The following is a 20,094-nucleotide window of genomic DNA, read 5'->3' on the forward strand; positions in this document are numbered from 1 at the left end:
TGTTACCTCCCCTGCACTTAGAACAGTGCTTTGCACTTAGTAAGTGCTTAATAAATGCCATCATTATTATTATTATTATTATTATTAGAACAGTGCTTGGCACATAGTAAGTGCTTACAAATACCAAAATTATTATTATTATTGAAGATCTCATTCATCTCACTCTCCTTTTTCTCCAGGGGCACCTAAAATCCTCCTGGGCAGATAGCACAAGTACTTCTCCAAATGATCTGATTGCCACTTATCAATCAATGGCATTTACTGAGGGTTCACTGTGTGCAGAGCACTGGACTAAGCGTAATGTAACAGAGTCGGCATAGATGTTCCTTTGCCCACAGTGAGCTAACAGTCTAGGAGGGAAGGCAGACATTACTATAAACAAATTAGTGCTTTGCACATAGTAAGGGCTTAATAAATGCCATTAAAAAAAGTAGAGAAGCAGAGAGAATAACACACATAATAGGGAAGCAGTGGGGCTTAGTTGAAAGAGCACGGGCTTGGGAGTCAGAGGACTTGGGTTCTAATCCCGGCTCTGTCACTTGTCTGCTGTGTGACCTTAGGCAAGCCACTTAACTTCTCTGTGCCTCCGTTACCTCATCTGTAAAATGGGGATTAAGACTGTGAGCCCCACGTGGGATAACCTGATTACTTTGCATCTACCCCTGCGCTTAGAATAGTGCTTGGCACATAGTAAGCGCTTAACAAATGCCATCATTCTTATTATTAGTATGAAGTACCGTGGGGCTGAGGGAGGGGCGAATAAAGGGTACAAATTCAAGTGCAAGGGTGACGCAGAAGGGAGTGGGAGAAGAGGAAATGAGAGTGTGCTTATTTGGGGAAGGCCAATTGGAGGAGATGTGCTTTTAATACTGCTAAAAACACTTATCACTCCAAAACATAATCTCCTGGAGCTAAGGAAATCACCAACAGCCCGGGGATTTATGGTCCTGAACCCCGTTCTCGAGACGTTATCGCTGGGGGCGGAAAGGGGGGCCGGGGACCACGCATAGACACACTGCAATGATCCAGACTGCCATCTCTCTCCAGGAGAGCCCTGACAATTATTCACACTCTCTCACTCTCCAAATGCCATGTGCAAAAAACACAAAGGCATCAGCAGCTTGAGGTTCCAGGTGCTAACAACTCCCATCTGTGAGCAGCCCAAAACTGAAAATTTAAAACTAGAAAATGAGAATTGGACCTTACACAAGAGAAGCATTATCTGCTTCTGTTAAACCAACTGGTTGGCTCCCCCATCCCCGGCTCCGATCTGAGAGGTGGGCAGTCAAAAACACCATCACAAGAGTTGAAAAAAAACATCACAAAGGATAACTACAAACTTAGTACACGATGATTCTTAATTTGGCAGAAACGCCATAGAATGGCTGATCGCTGTCTCATAATAATAATAAAAACGATGGCATTAAGCGCTTACTATGTGCAAATCACTGCTCTAAGTGCTGGGATGAGAATCGCTGAACGATAAAACGGCTATTCTGAAATTTCAGAAGTGAAATTTCCCATTTGGGACATGCGTGGCTTAAAATGATTCCCTGACATGAAGTGACCTAAACATATTAGACTTCAGGAAGCAGAATGACTTCGATTTGATTTATAGGGTCAGGTTTAAAGCTTTTCCTTTCCTCACTGTCCTTCTTCGATAAGGAGATAATGATTTCTTCCACGTCGCTGGTAATAACCTCAAGTCATTTATATCCTCTTTGGTGACAGCGTTTACATAAAACAGCAGTTTCACTGCAAACATTTGAATACAAATGGCTTATGGAGTTTTCGACGATAAGTGAGTGGAAACGCAGTAAACCTTAGAGAAGGATTTTCATTCCAAAGCAGGTTATGGAAACGGGGGGGGGGCAGAGCCTAACAAAAATCATATAGTGGGAGGTGGAAGACAGAGGAGGTAGAAGTAGGAATGACGGGAGCAGGTAGTTTTTTTCTTGGTATTTTTTTCATCTCTTCCATCGGTATAATAGAAGCGCAATGCAAATACTGCGGCTCAATCCAGTGGAGCTCAGTTCAGCTTCGGGGTAATTACCCACGTCCGGCTTTTGTTTAAAAATCCTACTTCTCTTATCACCGCTTCCCACTGCTCTACATCTGCAACTGGACAGTAGCTATAGAAACCACTTGTGTTAAAGTTATACAACTATAAACAGCGCTCGGCAATTTCAAACCGAGGACAAGCAGGTCAAAAGTCTGGCAACCAGCGCTACTAAATAGAAACCCCTACCGTCATTTTTAATGAGAATGTGGATGTCACAAGACTGAAAATCTCTCCCCCAAACCTGATGTTCATATATGGACATCCAGGGCGCATAATCAATCAATCAATCAGTGGTATTTATTGAGCGCTAGGTGCAGAGCACTGTACTAAGCACTTGGGAGAGTTCAATTCAACAGAGTTGGAAGATGTGATCCCTGCCCGTAATGACTTTACAGTCTAGAGAAATAATCTGTAAAATTATTTTTGACAACCTCGCTTCTAAAATTTTAAAACCTGGTTGGTGATTTTTACTGAGGGTTAATGTAAACATTAGGACAGGGAGCAATTAAATAGGTAAAAAGTGGGATGAAAAGAAAGAAAAGAGAGAAAGGAGGGAAAGGAGAAATGGTTTAAGTGAGTCCTTTCTTACTTGCTGTCACGCTCGCCAATTTCGGAGATAGGCTCAATCTTGGGCTGTCCATCCCTGGTAAACATTGTTTTTGGGTTTGTTTTTTCTTGCCACAGCTTGAAAACCTGCACTTGTTTTCTGGGCTCTGAAGTTCTATAAATCACAGCGACGGCTTTAATCCCAGCCGATAATAAGAACGCCTGTTTGCAAAACAAAATGTTTCTGCAACCCGAAGCACTATCGTGGCCAGAGAGAGCACCGCGCATTTAGAACCCTAGATAATCTGAAAATGAAACAACAACTCTACTCACTAGTAAAAGAGTAGGGTTTGGTTGTCTTTGGTTTCCCATGAACTAAAGTTTAAGACGACATGAGCGGTATACTTGAAACAAAGACACCATTTTCTAAAGCAAAACGGCCAATTGGGTTTGGCCACAGAGGTCCGTATGAGAAAGAAATAGTGATGTTCCAACACAGGAAATTAAACAAAAAGGGCAACGTTCATTAATAGCCAGAGCCAAAAACGTCAGAGCCAAGAGCAGCTAGCCTAACCTCAAACTGTAACCATGTGGAATGGTGAGCGTGACATAATCGGGGTAGTTTCCACCTGCAGTTACGGGCTCCTTTCAAAGCACTCGAGAGCCAAATTTGCCGCTCGAATTTCTAGCCAGTAAATTTATGATGGCATTTGTTAAGCGCTTACTATGTGCAAAGCACTGTTCTAAGCGCTGGGGAGGATACAAGGTAATCAGATTGTCCCACGTGGGGCCAACAGTCATAATCCCCATTTTACAGATGAGGGAATTGAGGGTCTGAAGCTAAGTGACTTGCCCAAGGTCACACAGCTGACAATTGGCGGAGCTGGGATTTGAACCCATGACCTCTGACTCCAAAGTCCGTGCTCTTTCCATTGAGTCACGCTGTTTCTCAAATGATGGTATTTGTTAAGCGCTTACTATGTCTGTCCAAAGTACTGTTCTATGTGCTGGGGAGGTTACAAGGTGATCAGGTTGCCCCATGCAGGGGGGGGCTCACAGTTTTAATCCCCATTTTACAGATGAGGTAACTGAGGCACAGAGAAGTTAAGTGACTTGCCCAAAGTCACACAGCTGACAGATGGCAGAGCTGGGATTTGAACCCATGACTCCAAAGCCCGTGCTCTTTCCACTGAGCTACATAAATGGTGTTTTAGGTCCAATCCTCCTGGATTACTGGAAGAAAATGGAAACAAGACTCGAAAAATGAAAAAGAGATTCAGGATCACTCTGGCCAAGGCAGGACTGGAAACAGCATGGCCTAGTGGAAAGCGTGCAAGCCCCCGGAGTCAGAGCACCTGCTTTCTAATCCTCGCTCTGCCAATCGCTTGCTGTGTGATCTTGGGCAAGTCACTTAATTTCTCTGGGCCTCAGGCTCCTCAACTATAAAATGGGGATTAAATCTTCCTCCTTCCTACTTAGACTGTGAGCCCCATGTGGGACAGGGACTGTGTCCAACCTGATACACTCATATCTACCTCAGCACTTAGAACAATGTTTGACACATCAATCAATCAATCGTATTTATTGAGCGCTTACTATGTGCAGAGCACTGTACTAAGTGCTTGGGAAGTACAAATTGGCAATAACAATAACAAATTGACACATAATAAGTACTTAACCAATACCATTAAAAAAATACCCTTAAAACTCTGGGGCTTTAGGCCTTACTTGATTACAGTTGTTGTATCTCAGCTTCTCTCATCTCTAAGATGGAAAGCACATCTGTCTCTCCCCAGAGATGGTATGGAGATTAATTTGGTCATGCCTATAAAGCAGTCAAAAGATCTGTATATGCAATATAAATTCACTGCCATATATTTGTGGACAAGTAGGGGACCAGTGGGACCCAGTGGGATGGGAACAATAATAATTGTGGTACTTGCTAAGTGCTTATTGTGTGCTAAGCACTGTACTAAGAGCTGGGATAGATACAGGATAATCACACCCCACATGGAGATCGCAGAGTAAAAATGAGGAAAACTAGGTATTGAATCCCACATTTTACAGCTGAGGTCACTGAAGCACAGTGAAGTAAAGTGACTTGCCCAAGGTCACACAGCAGACAAGCGGCAGAGCCGAAATTAGAACCCAGGTCCTCTGCTTCCTAGGCCCTGCCACAAAGATCATCTTCAATGATTCCTGACTCACTCCGAAAGGAAACTTTTCACAGTCCAGAGGGAACTAAGCATTGGAACTTGGGTCAATACCCCAAAAATATTCCATTCAGCAGGAGTAATCTTTACCATAAATATCTGCCAAACAGTCCACGGAAGGAATCAATCAATCAATCGTATTTATTGAGCGCTTACTGTGTGCAGAGCACTGTACTAAGCGCTTGGAAAGTACAAGTTGGCAACATACAGAGACGGTCCCTACCCAACAGTGGGCTCACAGTCTAGAAGAAGGAAGGTCTGAGAAGCCAAGGCAGAGGGGTGGTTGATTTACTGAACTGCTTATTTTCACCTCTAGTCGAATATCGAATAGTCGAATAAGCCATAAGCCACCTCTGCAGCACCCCTCTCAGGGTCGCACCTGGAGAGTTTCCAGTTCTCTACCAGTCTCGACTATGGGAGGGAGAATCAAGCAGAGGCCTACCCATTCCACTCCTAGCTTGGCCGGTGGCTAGCGAGTGGCAGGCAATCTGCTACAAGTCAAAACTCACCTGTGCTGGGCAGCAGCACCACAGGAGAGAGGTGAGGGCGGAAAATCGAGTTGACTGCACCGAAGAAGGCAATGGTAAAGCACTTCTAGATTTTGACCAAGAAAACTCCATGGATATACTGCCAGAACAACTGCAGATGGAGGTGGAGTTCTGGGAGAGATGTATCCATGGAGTCGCTACGAGTCGGAGACGACTCAATAGCATGAGATAAAACAACACAAGACCTCTGCATCGAGGGACAGTTCTCTTCAACCCAGTTGTCCGCCTTTTTTTTTTTTTCAGGTATTTGTTAAGCTCTCGCTCTGTGCCAGGCATTGTACTAAGCGCTGGGGTAGATACAAACTAATCGGGTTGGCACAGTCCCTGTCCCACTTGGGACTCACAGATTTAATCCCCCTTTTACAGGTGAGGTGACTGAGACCCAGAGAAGCGAAGTGACCTGCCCAAGGTCACACAGCAGATATGTGGCGGCTCTGCCAATTGTCAGCTGTGTGATTTTGGGCAAGTCACTTAACTTCTCTGTGCCTCAGTTACCTCATCTGTAAAATGGGGATGAAGACTGTGACCCCCACTTAGGACAATCTGATCACCTTGTATACTCCCCAGCACTTAGAAAAGTGCTTTGCACATAGTAAGCGCTTAACAAATGCCATCATTATTTATTATTATTATTTAAGTGGCAGAGCTGGGATTAGAACCCAGGCTCTTCTGACTCACAGGCTGGTGTTCGTTCCACTAGGCCATGCTGCAACCCAAGAAGTGGGGGTGATCTTCATTCTTGGGTCCTTTCTTCTCTATCTCCCACTGCCAGGCTATATAGATGACACAACACGTCTCTCTCTACGCTTCTCCAAGGATCACAGCGCAAAATTCAGCAGCTTTCAGTGCCTATCTTTGGGTTTTGTTGCTGCCACCTTCTGAACAACTTTCTCGCCCCCAGTCTCTCCTCCCCAGCAGTCCACAGCGGCAAAACTGAAATTCATTTTCTACATTATTCCTCTCCAGGTTCCAATACAAGAATGATTACGCTGTACCCCACATATAATAAAAATAATAGTCATTATTATAATTACTATGGCATTCGTTAAACACTATGTCCCAGCACTGTCAAAGCGCTGGGGTAGATACAAGCTAATCAGGTTGGACATATGCCCTGTCCCACATGGGGCTCACAATCTTAATCCTATTACACAGATGAGGGAACTGAGGCACAGAGAAGAGAAGTGATTTGCCCAAGGTCAGAAAGCAGCTGGGATTAGAACCTTTGTCCTTCTGACTCCCAAGCCCGTGCTCTATCCACTAAGACATACTGCTTCTACAGCTGCATTATAGGAAAATTAAAAGTAGCACTCAACATGGCTTTTATTAAGCCACTCGTTTAATCGATGGTATTGAGACTTACTGGGTGCAGAGCACTGTACTAAGCACTTAATTTAGCTACTGTTTGGTGGAATATTCATTTCTTCATAGTTGACAATGACTCTCCCTTCCTTCAAAGTCTTACTGAGAGCACACCTCCAAGAGAACTTCCCTGACAAAGCCCTCTTTTCCTTTTCTTCTGCGTCACCCTGACTTGCTCTCTTTATTCATTCTCCATCCTAGCCCCACAGCGCTTATGTACATATCTGTAATTTATATATTTACATTAATGTCAGTTTCCCCCTCTAGACTGTAAGCTCGTTGTGAGCAGGCAATGTGTCTGTTATACTGTTACACTGTACGGTCCCAAGTGCTTAGTACTGCGCTCTACACATAGTAAGCACTCAGTAAATGTGATTGATTGAGCTACTTAGTTACCTATTTAATATGGCATGTTAAGCAGATTACTTGAGCTGAGTAATTCAAAATGCCTCATTTTTATAAAATATTTTCCATCCAATCTTTATTAAATTAACTTTTACTGACACTTTTACCTAGAGAAGCAGTGTGGCTTATTAGAAAGAACACAGGCCTGGGATTCAGAGGAACTGGGTTCTAATCCCGTCTCTGCCAAATGCTTGCTGTGTGACCTTGGGCAAGTCACTTAACTTCTCAGTGCCTCAGTTACCACATCTATAGAACGAGGATTAAGACTGTGAGCCTTACTTATATAGGACAAGGACTGTATCCAACCTAATAAACCTGTATCTATCCCAGCACTTAACACAGTACTTGACAGAGTAAGCGCTTAATGAATACCATTTAAAAAATTGACATGGAGACAAAAGTACTTTGAGAGACAAGATAGGCTTTCTAGTGAATATAATGGATTATCCAAACATTCATTTTCCAAAGACGATATCAACTTATTCATTTAGGATAAAGGATGGACAAAATATAAAGGATGCCAGTTTTTAAAGAAGAGAAAATGCTTTAAAATGCTTTAGATCTGAATTCCTGCCACATGACCCTGGTACCAATAAAAGTATTTCCATGAGAAGGGTATGAGGAAGGTTAGCATTATTAGGAACTAGGCAAAACCAGACCTCAGGAACAAATGAAAGAATAAGTTTCTAGCTTGAAGAGCCTCACCGGTAAAGACTGTTAATAATGCAGATGGATACTCTCATGACTCAGTTATTCATAAGATGGGAAGTACCATAAACCTGTATATATGTATAAACCTGTATATATGTATATACCTGTATATATGTATATATGTTTGTACATATTTATTACTCTATTTTACTTGTACATATCTATTCTATTTGTTTTATTTTGTTAGTATGTTTGGTTTTGTTCTCTGTCTCCCCCTTCTAGTGGACTGTGAGCCCACTGTTGGGTAGGGACTGTCTCCATATGTTGCCAACTTGTACTTCCCAAGAGCTTGGTACAGTGCTCTGCACACAGTAAGCGCTCAATAAATACGATTGATTGATTGATTGATTGATTGATATAACTGGATAAGCATTTCAGGTATCTTAACTTCTCTCAGTGACATATAGGCCCTGATAGTAGCCTTCATGATTTTAAGCTACCTAGAAATGCCCCAATCTGATCTGATTATGTTGCATAAACTAACCCCCTGCATTTAATGCAGTACTTTGGCCAGAAAGTGTTTAATACATACCATTATTATTATTACTACTACCTCTTTACAGAACTGAAAATGACACATAGATATATTGGGAAAATAATCACCAAGAGATCAATCAATCACATTCATTAAGGGCTTACACTGTGCAGAGCACTGTAGTATATGCTTGGGAGAATATAAAATAACAGCATTGGTAGGCAGGTTCTCTGCCCTCAAGGAACCACTATTTATACCAACAAACCCACCATGCCCAAAGTTTTACTGATGGTAAATCTGTCAAGCACATGGAAAGTCAAAAGTGAAGAGACAGCAAACACAAACAACTGTCAAGTGTCTAAGAAAATTTCCAATTAATAGTTAGCTAAGGCCAAAGTCAACAGTGCTTGCTCTGAACAGGAACCAATATGATTTGTTACACGTGGGTGAGCTGTTTGACAATGTCATGTCATCACTTGCATTATAAAGGAGGCCTGGAATCTTGCTGCAACCATTGTATACACACGCCTCTCCACACACACTGAAAATAGAAATGCAGCAATTTATTTCCAACCAAGCTCTGTTTTGAACAGGGCAATCTAGAGCACATTCATAATGAGTTGAAGGAAACTCAATAGTTTTCCACTCCTTGAATTAGCTTCGTACTTAGACTAAAAATGGAGACCAATTTAAATGGCTATTTGAAGAAGTGTTTGCTTTAAAGGTAATCTTTGTTTCTTTCACCTAATTTGAAAATGATAAAGGCAAGAGTAACTTGTTTTGGGCAGAGTATAGCTAAGCAGACGAGAGAGAGAGAGAGAGAGAGAGAGAGAGAGAGAGAGAGAGAGAGAGAGAGAGAGAGAGAGAGAGAGAGATAGGTGTGTATATGTATGTTTATACAGGTATATACACATATACATGTATACAGACACACATGTACATGAAGGACATTTGTACTTCTCCTTCACATTTAAAGAAGACTCATTTAAGATGAAATATTGCCAATAAGTGTGTGAATAGTTGTAAAGGCCACTGAGGATTCCATAGTTTCAGCCACACTGTTCACACAAATATCCTGTCCCTTCCGTTGCACTTAATGTTTGCAGCACCTGCTGCTTTCTCTTTTATCTCCGTGTTTCTCTTTCCATATGAAAGTAGACAGTAACAATATTGACAATAAAGGGGCTCGGAGGCGGTGTGGCCTAGTGGAAAGATCACGGGATTAAGAACAACTAAACCCGAGTCCTAGTCCCAGCTTTGCCACTTAGATGCCGTGTGACCCAGGCAAGTCATCCAACTACAAGCGCTTAGTACAGTGCTCTGCACACAGTAAGCACTCAATAAATATGATTGAATGAATGAATTTAACTTCTCTGCGACTCAGTTTCCTCATCTATAAAATGAGGGGAAAAAAAATACCCATTCTCCCTCCCCTATAAACTGCGAGTCACATACGAAACGAGGACTGGGCCCAATCTGATTATTTTGCAACTATCCCAGTGCTTAGTACAGTCAATGATAATACTTATTAATATTCTTATTGTTGTTATATAATTATATACATTGCCCAAGTTCTCATCTTATTTATTTCGCTTTACTCTGGGGAAATCTTAAAAGAGTCATTTTAATCCTTTTATTCAAGACCACTAAGAAACTCTACTTGTCTAAATGGATGTTTATACAATTAAAAAAAAGGTCTAGACCTGCTCCAAACAGCTTATTCTAGTTTCAGAAGGGAAAGCTGAGGTGAAACAGGTCCACAATAGATCTTGCAGCTGCTGTATAGATTCAGCAGGCTTGCTGTATTGTCCAACAACCTAAATTAGACCCATTTCTGGTAACTGAAATGGAGGATTCCAAGCCTATGGAGTATTTACTGTGGAAGGTGGCAATGGCAAACCACGTCCGTATTTTTACCAAGAAAACTCTATGGATACACAATCAGAACAATTTCAGATGGAGAGTGGGATGCTCTGGGAGAGATGTGCCCATGGAGTCGCTATGGGTCGGAGAAAACTCAACAGCATAAGACAAGAGAATTTATTGTTCCCTTACTGGACTCAGAGCACAATACTAAATGTTTGGTCTTTACTGGCTGAGGGCCAGGGACTCAAGCTTCTCAGGCCTAAACACTGGTGGGAAAGGGGGCTAAATTAACCCACTTGCCACTCAGAGTCTAGACCTAAATCTATGACACATTCAAAAGATGGGGGTTACCTGCTCTTCAGATTGGCAGAGGTCTGCTGGCCTAGCCCAGGAAACTTTCTACTCTCCACCTACAAAATACCCATTAGCAAGTAGGTGAAAAACAATTCCTTCAGGGAGGCATGGCAGAGAATGATCTTTTCTTTTGCTTCCTGCTACTTCCTAGGGAGGATAGAAGGTGATAAATGGACTGGTAAGGAAAAAAAATCCTGTAAACTAGCAAACTTTGGTGCTTTTTGTCAGGCAGTTTTTAGAAAGTTCAAGCACTCTGGCAACACAAGCCAGGAATTCTGAGGTCAGCGCTGGGCTGAGGGCGATCATCTCGTCGGCCCATAAATGAGGAGACTGGAGCTCGGGATATCATTTTTTATTTCCAAATCCTAGGCGTGTCCTTTCCTAGTGTCCTAACCCCAGGACATCCCCTGGCTAGCCACGCAGCTCTGTCCTCTGGCTTGACCATGTTTGTTCAGGGTCGCCACACAGACTGGACCAAAAAAAAACAAAACTGCGCTCCCTACAAGTTAACCCGGGGTAGGCATCCAAAGGGATATCCCGGGGGATGAACTGCCCTAGAGGCTTCTTCCATCAGAAATCTTCACCACTACTGACATTCCCCGGCTTACGGAGCTATGAGACTAGAACCAAATCTCTGAGTGTTGCTCGTTGCCCCAGACCTAGCTCCCATATGCTTCACTGCACCAGGCAGGAGAGAGGCAAGACAAACGGCCGCTATCCTCATCTCCTCCCCACTAACTGCAACATAGAGTCCGATACCTGCACATAACACTTTGTTCACTCATTCAATCGTATTTATTGAGTGCTTACTGTGTGCAGAGCACTGTACTAAGCTCTCGGGAGAGTACCACAATAAACAGACACATTCCCTGCCCACAACGAGCTTCTTGTTTCACCAGAGAAAAACAAAAGAAAACTCCAATATGTTCTCAATCCCACAACTGCTCAGACCAAGTAAAGGGCTATAACTCTGGGATGAGGACAATTCCTGGGAAAGACCACCCTCTGAATCCCCCACAGTTAACCTCAACCCCCAAAACAGTCACCTAATTTGCCTATTTAGTGGAAAGTGCCCAGTCCTGGGAGCCAGAGAGCCTGATATCTAATCCTGGCTCGGCCAACTGTTTGCTGTGAGACTTCGGGCAAGTCGTTTAACTTCCCCATGCCTCAGTTTCCTCGACCGTAAAATGTGGTATCAAAAACCTGTCCTTCCTCTTACATAGACTGTGAGCCCATTCTGGACAGGGACTGGGTCCAACCTAATTAACTGTATCTACCCCAGCACTTAGAACAGTGCTTGACATATAGCAAGCACTTAAATACCGAAGGAAAAAAAAAAACCTACTTCAAACTCTTTCACTTTTTCCATTGTTATCAGACGCCTTGATGTATGACTGGAAAGTCTTTGCTCGCAGTTGCTAATGAGTTTCAGGCAGGGGTGTCGCGGTATCATCTCTTCTGTGTATCTGGAAGAAATAAAGCGACTGAACTAAGCTTATGAACTTGAACACGTGTACTCAAAACAGAACAGCTACGGGGATTGTTCCAGCCAATTTACTCTACGCAGCCCCACCACATGCTGTATCACTTTATTAAACACCCAGAAGCAGTAGATGCTGCTAATTGTTTTCCACATTCCCAACCGCAAGTCGAGGCGCTTCGAGATTCAAAATATGGCTCTCTTCAAGTCACCCTTAATGGTCAATCAAAGAGAAAAAATTTCCATCTGGGTGGTAAAACAACAACAACAAAAAAGTGTTGGGGTTTTTTTTTTTCCCTTTCAGGCTCTATAAGTCTGATCATAAACTACAACCATGTAAATAATAATTTCCCCTCCCCAAATAATAAAAAACACAATATTTCCCTCTGTGAAAAGCAAACCTAAGAAAACACCTTTTAAAAATGCTTTTACTTTTTGTCCTGGCAACTCATGATCCCTAACTCAGTGGTCAACTGTGGTGAGAGAATTTTAATATGATTATTTCTAGAGAAATCATTCCCTGGGTTCAGAAAACAGTACTGAGGCTAGATTTCATTGCACTGTGCTACAGGTTTGCTATTCTTCGAGGCATCAATATTAACATCAAAGAGGTTGAGCCTATCAGCTTAAAGAGGTTAAAAGTAGAAGAAGCAGCGTGGCTCAGTGGAAAGAGCATGGGCTTTGGAGTCAGAGGTCATGGGTTCAAATCCTGGCTTTGCCAACTGTTAGCTGTGTGACTTTGGGCAAGTCATTTAACTTCTCTGTGCCTCAGTTACCTCATCTGTAAAATGGGGATTAAAACTGTGAAGCCCCCCTTGGGACAACCTGATCACCCTGTAACCTCCCCAGCGCTTACAACAGTGCTTTGCATATAGTAAGTGCTTAACAAATACCATCATCATCATCATGCTGAGATGCAGTTTTAAAACTGGATGAGTCACTAAAATCGATCTCTTGCAAGTTATTCCACAGAAACGTACTTATTTTTTCATGGGTCAAAAATACTGAGCAGCAAGTGTTCCTTTGTAGGCAAACTTAATGAACCCTGTCTGACCTTGGGCAAGTCACTTAACTTCTTGGTACCTCAGTTTCTCATCTGTAAAATGGGGGTTAAGACTGTGAGTACCATGTGGGACATGGACTGTGTCCAACCTCCTATCTACCCCAGTGCTTAATACAATTCCAGATACATAGTAAGTGCTTAACAAATACTATTTAAAGAAAAGCAAAAAACAAAAGAAATTTAAAAAAACCACTCTCGCTCCAGGCCTGATCCTTAACTGAGCAGGCATTCATTCATTTTTATTGAGCACTTACTGTTTGCAAAGCACCCTACTAAGTGCTTGGAAAGTAGAATTCGGCAACAAATAGAGACAATCCCTACCCAACAACGGGCTCACAGTCTAGAGGGGGGGAGACAGACAGCAAAACGAGTAGACAGGCATCGATAGCATCAATATAAATCAATGGAATTATACATATATACACATCATTAATAAAATAAATAGACTAATAAATATGTACAAATATACACAAGCGCTGGGGGGAGGGAGGGAGTGGGGGCGATGGGGAGGGGAGGAGGGCAGAGGAAAAGGGGGGCTCAGTTTGGGAAGGCCTCCTGGAGGAGGGGAGCTGAGGGTTTAGCATATGGGCAAGGAGGGCTAACACTCTTCTCCCACTGAAGCATCCTTCCACAGAATTCTAACAGCTTGATGCCACCCATGGAAAAGAAGGAAATACACCTAACCCTAAATTGGTCAACTGTGGGAAGGCTCTGAGCTCGGCCACTACAATATCGATTGGAGATTGCTTAGGTCACGAAAAAATATCCTCAATACTTACTGAATATGACCTATCTTCTCACTGAAAGAGCAGGTTTCAAAATCACCTAATTTCCCTACAGACATTTGGAGAAAGCAAGGACCAAGATCTTCCGTTACAGGCAGGGTTATCTGAGGGGAGAGGCAGAGAGGGAGGAGGAGGTGGTGGTGGAAAAGAATCCCACAGGACAGCGGGAAATGAGGAAGATAGAAGGAATCTGGAGGAGAATCTGGGTTCTAATCCCGGCTCCGCCATTTGTCTGCCGTGTGACCTCTAGGCCTCGGTTCCCTCATCTGAAAAATGCGGATTAGGACTGTGAGCCCTAAGCGGGCCAGGGACTGTGTCCAAATTTTAAAAGAGATTTAATAAATAAATGAGATTACCATATTCTCCCCATGTGCATGTCCTGAGTGTGTGTGTGGTGTGTGTGCTTGTGTGCACATGGGCACACGCCCTCCCCCCACACATCCTCAAGAGTATCTGTCCCTTGATAGTACCACAGGGAAGGAGCTGATAATAACTGCGCCTCCTCCTTCACCCCTAAAAACATTCCTTTTGTTGTACATATTTAGAAATCCCTCTTGTCAAAAACAATTAAGATAGAGAGTCTCCAGGCATAAAATATCCAGCGTACACCTCTGGAGGTCATCTGAAATCCTGGAAACAACAGGGCGAGGCCTCAGTTTTAGCGATAAGGTGAGAGACTAGGGAAAAAAAGTGCTTCCAAAACCCTTTTTTTATCCCAGATAAGCGCAACTGCCATTAATTACTGAACAATTAAGTGGGTGCCTCCTGAGTCTGCCGGATCTATAATTTCAGTCCTTCAATGGGACTGAGGCAAACAGATGGCCGGCGTTTGTGGGCCTCCGCCGAGCTGCTCGCCGTCAGAGGGAAGGTGGTTCTCTAGCAGGGTGTGCACATAACCCTGTCACGAAGACAGATGCTCGGCATGGAGCCTGGCCTGCTGTATAAGCAACGGTTATCTCAGTGTCTGAGTCCAGACTACACAGTGCCGGGCCCAGCTGTTTACTGCTGCCATCATCATCATCAATCGTATTTATTGAGTGCTTACTATGTGCAGAGCACTGCCAGCACACATAGCTAATGGAGAAGGACCAAACTCCTTCCACTGGGAAAAAAAAAAAACACACACTAGTTTTGCGTCTGATCAATTCTTATTGCTCCCGAAGCCCTATTGAAACTATTTTATCCCTTCACCAAAAGCAGGGCTGATGCCACTACTGTTCACATTTCTGATAATCGAGTATGAGCCTGACAGGGGAAGAATCAAAAGAAACTAGACAAACAATGATTTCTGTGTCGGGCTGAAAAAATAACCTACTTTGGAGCTTGATGTTATCTTTCCCAATAAAAGATGGTTATCACCCCTGGTTCAGGTATTTTCTTGTCTTCTAAACTTAATGCATACTGCTCTTTCTACAGGTAATGATTAATACGATTAATGAAACCTAAGTCTTTGCCAATATGATGTTCATAAGCAAGATCGTAAATATAATGTGCCATTTGTTTTACCTTTTAAAACAGGGTTCTTTACCCTAAATGGGGTGTGTGAAAAGCAACTATTATAAAACCAGGCAGCATATCAAAGGGTGTTAGATGATTTACTTAATCTCCTGATATTTTGTTCAAAAACCTGCAACCAAATTCTTGGTCAAATGAAAATTTAATTAAAAAACTTCCTGTACAAAATTATGCTAAAAAAGGGTTAGGCTGTGAGTGCTCAGTGCACAAAGGAAAAATGTGAACAAGGCCTTAATTTGGACCAACTTTCTCAAAAATGGCTACAAATACATGACCTTACCCTCTTCCCTCCCCCACCCCTTAAGGAATCCCTAGGACTCTGGATAATAACAATTATTATTATAACAATAACTGTGGTAGCTGTTAAGTGCTTACTACATGCCAGGCACTGTACTAAGTGCTAGGGTGGATCAAAGCAAAACTGTCTTAGTCTCCATTTTACAAATGAGGTAACTGAGTATGATAATAATAATAATAATTTTGGTATTTCTTAAGTGCTTACTATGTGCAAAACACTGTTCTAAGCGCTGGGGAGGTTACAAGGTGATCAGGTTGTCCCATGGGGGGCTCACAGTCAATCTCCATTTTACAGATGAGGGAAGTGAGGCACAGAGAAGTGAAGTGACTTGTCCAAAGTCACACAGCTGACAAGCGGCAGAGCCGGGGTTTGAACCCATGACCTCTGACTCCCAAACCCGGGCTCTTTCCACTGAGCCACTCTCCTAAGGTCACACAGCAGGCAGGTGATGGAGTCGTGATTTGAACCCTGGTCCTTTGTGCTTTTTCCACTAAGGCCACACTGCTCCTCCTCCTCCGGTTGACTTGCAGGATCCTATTTTATGTTTTTATGCCTGAGGAAACAGACCCAGAAAGACCACATACCTTTCGGGGCCAGAAAGGGGCAAAGAGAGACCAGAACTCAGCAATTCCTAGTTGCCAGTCCCCGTGACACTTGTCTAAATCATACCGTAGCTAGTGAAACGATCTCTATCATCCTGTTTGGGAGCTGCTGCAAGCGAGGGCAGCCAACATATCCCTCAGCGGCATGATTTAGGCAGGCTCAATAAATCCTGGCCATTGAAGTCGTCTCCAATTTCAGAAAGTGCAAAAACCACTGCCCTGGATAATACGGCCATTTTGCTTTCCGGGTATGATCAAAGGTCCAATGGAGAAGGAGTCTGATGACTCCTCAGCTTCAATCAGGCAGCACCGAAATATTCAGCGCTCGGCAGAGGCGACCAAAGACACCTGGTCCTAAAAGAGTAAGTGGGTCACCTACGCAGTGAAATGCTACCAACTCAGAGTATGGGCAAAGATGATCCTTTTTCTAACAGGGCACTTAAGAGTGGAATTCCTCAACCAACCACTTAATTCTATGTTAGCGAGCGCACACCCTACTTGTATTTGTATTTGGTATTTGTTAAGTGATTGCTGTGTGCCAGACACGAAGCGCTGAAATAGATTCAAGGCAATCACGACGGACACAGTCTGTATCCCACGTGGAGCTCACAGTCGTAAACCCCATTTGTAAAATCTGAAGCACAGAGAAGTGAAGTGACTTGCTGAAGGTCACACAGCAGACAGGAGGCAGAACCAGGATTAGAACCCAGGTCCTTCCGACTCCTGGGCCTTGGGCCACAGTGCTTCTGTGGCTTTGACCACCAACGAAGGCTAAAATGTTGGACAGCCTCAGGTTTCCTTTAATGCCTCAGGTAAGAGGATCCATTCACTGCTCATTAAACATTGCTGCATGGCTGTAGACTTCTTTCTGACATTAACATATACCTGTAATAATAATGATGGCATTTGTTAAGGGCTTACCATGTGCCACTCACTGTTCTAAGTACTGAGCATGTCACTGGACTGATAGAAAAAACACGGCTGACTAAAATGAGCAGCAGGATTAATAACCAAAAAAAATTTATTCTGGCATCCACTGAGCACTTACTAAGGTAATAATAACATTAATAATGATGGCATTTGTTAAGCATTTACTATGTGTCATGCACTGTTATAAGCACGGGGGTAGATACAAACTAATCAGACTGGACACAGTCCCTGTCCCACATGGGGCTCACGGTCTTAATCCCTAGTTTAAAGATGAGGTAACTGAGGCCCAGAGAAGCAAAGTGACTTGCCCAAGGTCTCACAGGGGATATGTGGCGGAGCTGAGGTTAGAACCCAGGCCCCATGATCTATCCACTAGGCCATGTTGCTTCAAACTTATGAAACTGGACATATTCCCTGCACCCCAGGTGGCTCACTATCGACTTTATCCTCATTTCACAGATGAGGAAACGGAGGCCCCTCAAGGCTAAGCGATTAGCCCAAAGACACACACAGAAGGGCAGTGGCCAAGCGGGGTCTCGAACGTGGTTCTCCCTACCCTCCATTCTCTGCTATTTCACTAGGCCACGCTGACTTGGGGGCTTTGGGGGAAGATGCAGTATTATGTTACGTGTGGCTCAGTGGAAAGAGCCCAGGGTTGGGAGTCAGAGATCGTGGGTTCTAATCCCAGCTCCACCACTGATCAGCTGTGTGACTTTGGGCAAGTCACTTGATTTCTCTGTGCCTCAGTGATCTCATCTGTAAAATGGGGATTAAGACTGTGAGCCCCACATTGGACAACCTGATTACCTTGTATCTTTCCCAGAGCTTAGAACAGTGCTCAGCTCATAGCAAATGCTTAACAAATGCCATTATTATTATTATTATTATTATTATTATTATAGCAGCAGACACCATCACTGAAGCCCGAGTTTGGAATTTCTTTCCAAAAACCATCTGCTTTTCAAAGCCACGGTTTGGGATTTTGAAAACTGGGGCTCCCCTTGTGTCATTTCAAGTTAAAAATTCCAAAATAAACCTCACTAAGACAGCTACCGTAATTAGGGCAGAGTAGCCACTTTCCATTACCACTAATACACTGTAGATGGGGAATAAAAGATATAATTTTAAAAACATACTTACTCTGGTGTGTATACTGGCAGCCAGTACACTAATCTTCCACCTAAAACCAGGGACTCAGCCGCAAAGTTTAGCAGGTCAAAAAAGATATCACTCAGATGATAGTTCAAGGAAACTGGAATGTGGCTTTCTGGGCTAAAAAACAACAAAAATAATGCTAAATCAAATCCACATATTCCTTAACTGAAACAAACTAAAACGAGAAAGAAAGGAACATTCGATTTTTTCTTCAGAGGAAGGTCCCAAGAGAGAAGTAATGGACTTCTCTAAAGCCAGCTGGGTAAAATATCCTAAAATCTGTGGTAGTCAGGGGCTCACTTACCATCTTTCCATTCCTCTTGGCATTTCTTTGTGTGAACCAGTCTTCCTGGTAGATTCTCTGATGCCATACGGAGCTGAGCAGAAAACAGAGGTGATTTTAAGAGCAAAAAATCTCAGCCTCTCTAATCATTTCACAAAATACGTTTATACAGTGGACATAGAATCAGCTCTTAAAAAGAGTTTGGGGGCCGGCCGGGTTACCAAGGAGAACGGTAGAAAGTGCAAGGGCCAGTTTTAAGCTTCGGCCTTCTCTTCCCATTCTTCCTCCTTCACCTCGGGCACCAGAACTAAGGGCTCTCGCTTCCCCTATTCTCCTGAAAACGGGCAGCCCAGGACTTTGTCAGTGAGTTGATGTGGAGCCACTCAATCAATCAATCTACTGCAATTATTGAGCACTTACTGTATGCGGAGCACCATACTAGGTGCTTGGGAGATTACGATGTAACAGAGTCAGTAGACACGTGTGGTAGGGAGCCTGTCTACTGACTCATCTGTATTGTCCTCTCCTAAGTGCTTAGTACGGTGCTCCGCACATAGTCTCAGTGCTCAACAAATACCACTGATTAGTTGATTCCCCTTTCTCTCTAGTGATATAGAGAGCAGTAGTTGGGTCTGGGGAATTCTTAGAGGTGATATTGACTAATGCCTGCCAGACTACTTTTAAGTAAAACTTGGAGCACACCCCCATATTACAGTGCTAAAGTAAACTTACGATCGGTGAGGATGGTATTAAAAAACATCCCTTTCCTCCAGGAGGGTTTAGATGCATCAGAAACTAGGACGTCCAGGTAGTACTTTTCCAAACCGTATTGGCGGAGATTAGCCCTGATGTTCTCATCGGGTCCTCTCCATTTCTGATTTCTCCTGGTGGCCTTCCCTGAGGAGGAGAAAAAAGGATATGGAACCCATTAAACTGAACTAAACTAAAATGTTCTCTTACTTTTACAATTAACTCGAAGCAAATTTAATGCCAAGCTCTCACTGGGCCTGATTTTATTTTTTAGAGAAAACCACTGAGCAAATCCAAAGGATATTTATTTTAAGTCATTCGCTAGTTCCTCGGAACATCCATTCATCAAACTAATGGGGGCTGATGTTGGTCAGATCATTGAAACTGGTTAAGACATGATTGGGTTTGGATCACTCATCACATTGGTACACATCTGGTTGGGCTCAAATAGCAGAATCCTTCTTGGGGTTATACAAAATGGACTTGATTCAGACAACCGATTCACTGGTCAAGATGAACAAACAGACACCTGTCGGGCAAGCTAATCTAATAATATAGTAATGATGATGGCATTTGTTAAGCACTTACTATGTGCGAAACACTGTTCTCAGCGCCAGGGAGGCTACAAGGTGATCAGGTTGTCCCATGGAGGGCTCACAGTCTTAATCCCCATTTTACAGATGAGGTAACT

The 20,094-nt window shown here is 43.1% G+C and overlaps 1 protein-coding gene and 1 non-coding gene across 4 annotated transcripts in view; one reads left to right on the plus strand and one right to left on the minus strand.

Annotated features, from left to right (window-relative positions):
- TRMT11 (tRNA methyltransferase 11 homolog) overlaps positions 1 to 20,094 on the minus strand; it is a 71,623-nt gene that overhangs the window by 10,370 nt on the left and 41,159 nt on the right. For all 3 annotated transcript variants that reach the window (XM_038770155.1, XM_038770153.1, XM_038770154.1), the window contains 4 exons: positions 19,386 to 19,550; positions 18,675 to 18,747; positions 18,356 to 18,487; positions 11,888 to 12,008 (listed from right to left, as the gene is read on the minus strand). In XM_038770155.1, coding sequence (XP_038626083.1) covers positions 11,888 to 12,008; positions 18,356 to 18,487; positions 18,675 to 18,747; positions 19,386 to 19,550 — 491 coding nt within the window. The remainder of the gene's footprint in view (positions 1 to 11,887; positions 12,009 to 18,355; positions 18,488 to 18,674; positions 18,748 to 19,385; positions 19,551 to 20,094) is intronic.
- Positions 5,183 to 5,320, plus strand: LOC119924930. Its single transcript, XR_005449608.1, has one exon. It is a non-coding gene; the product is annotated as a small nucleolar RNA SNORA7 (small nucleolar RNA).

Source organism: Tachyglossus aculeatus, chromosome 2, assembly GCF_015852505.1.
Source record: "Tachyglossus aculeatus isolate mTacAcu1 chromosome 2, mTacAcu1.pri, whole genome shotgun sequence".
Classification (NCBI taxonomy): domain Eukaryota; kingdom Metazoa; phylum Chordata; class Mammalia; order Monotremata; family Tachyglossidae; genus Tachyglossus; species Tachyglossus aculeatus.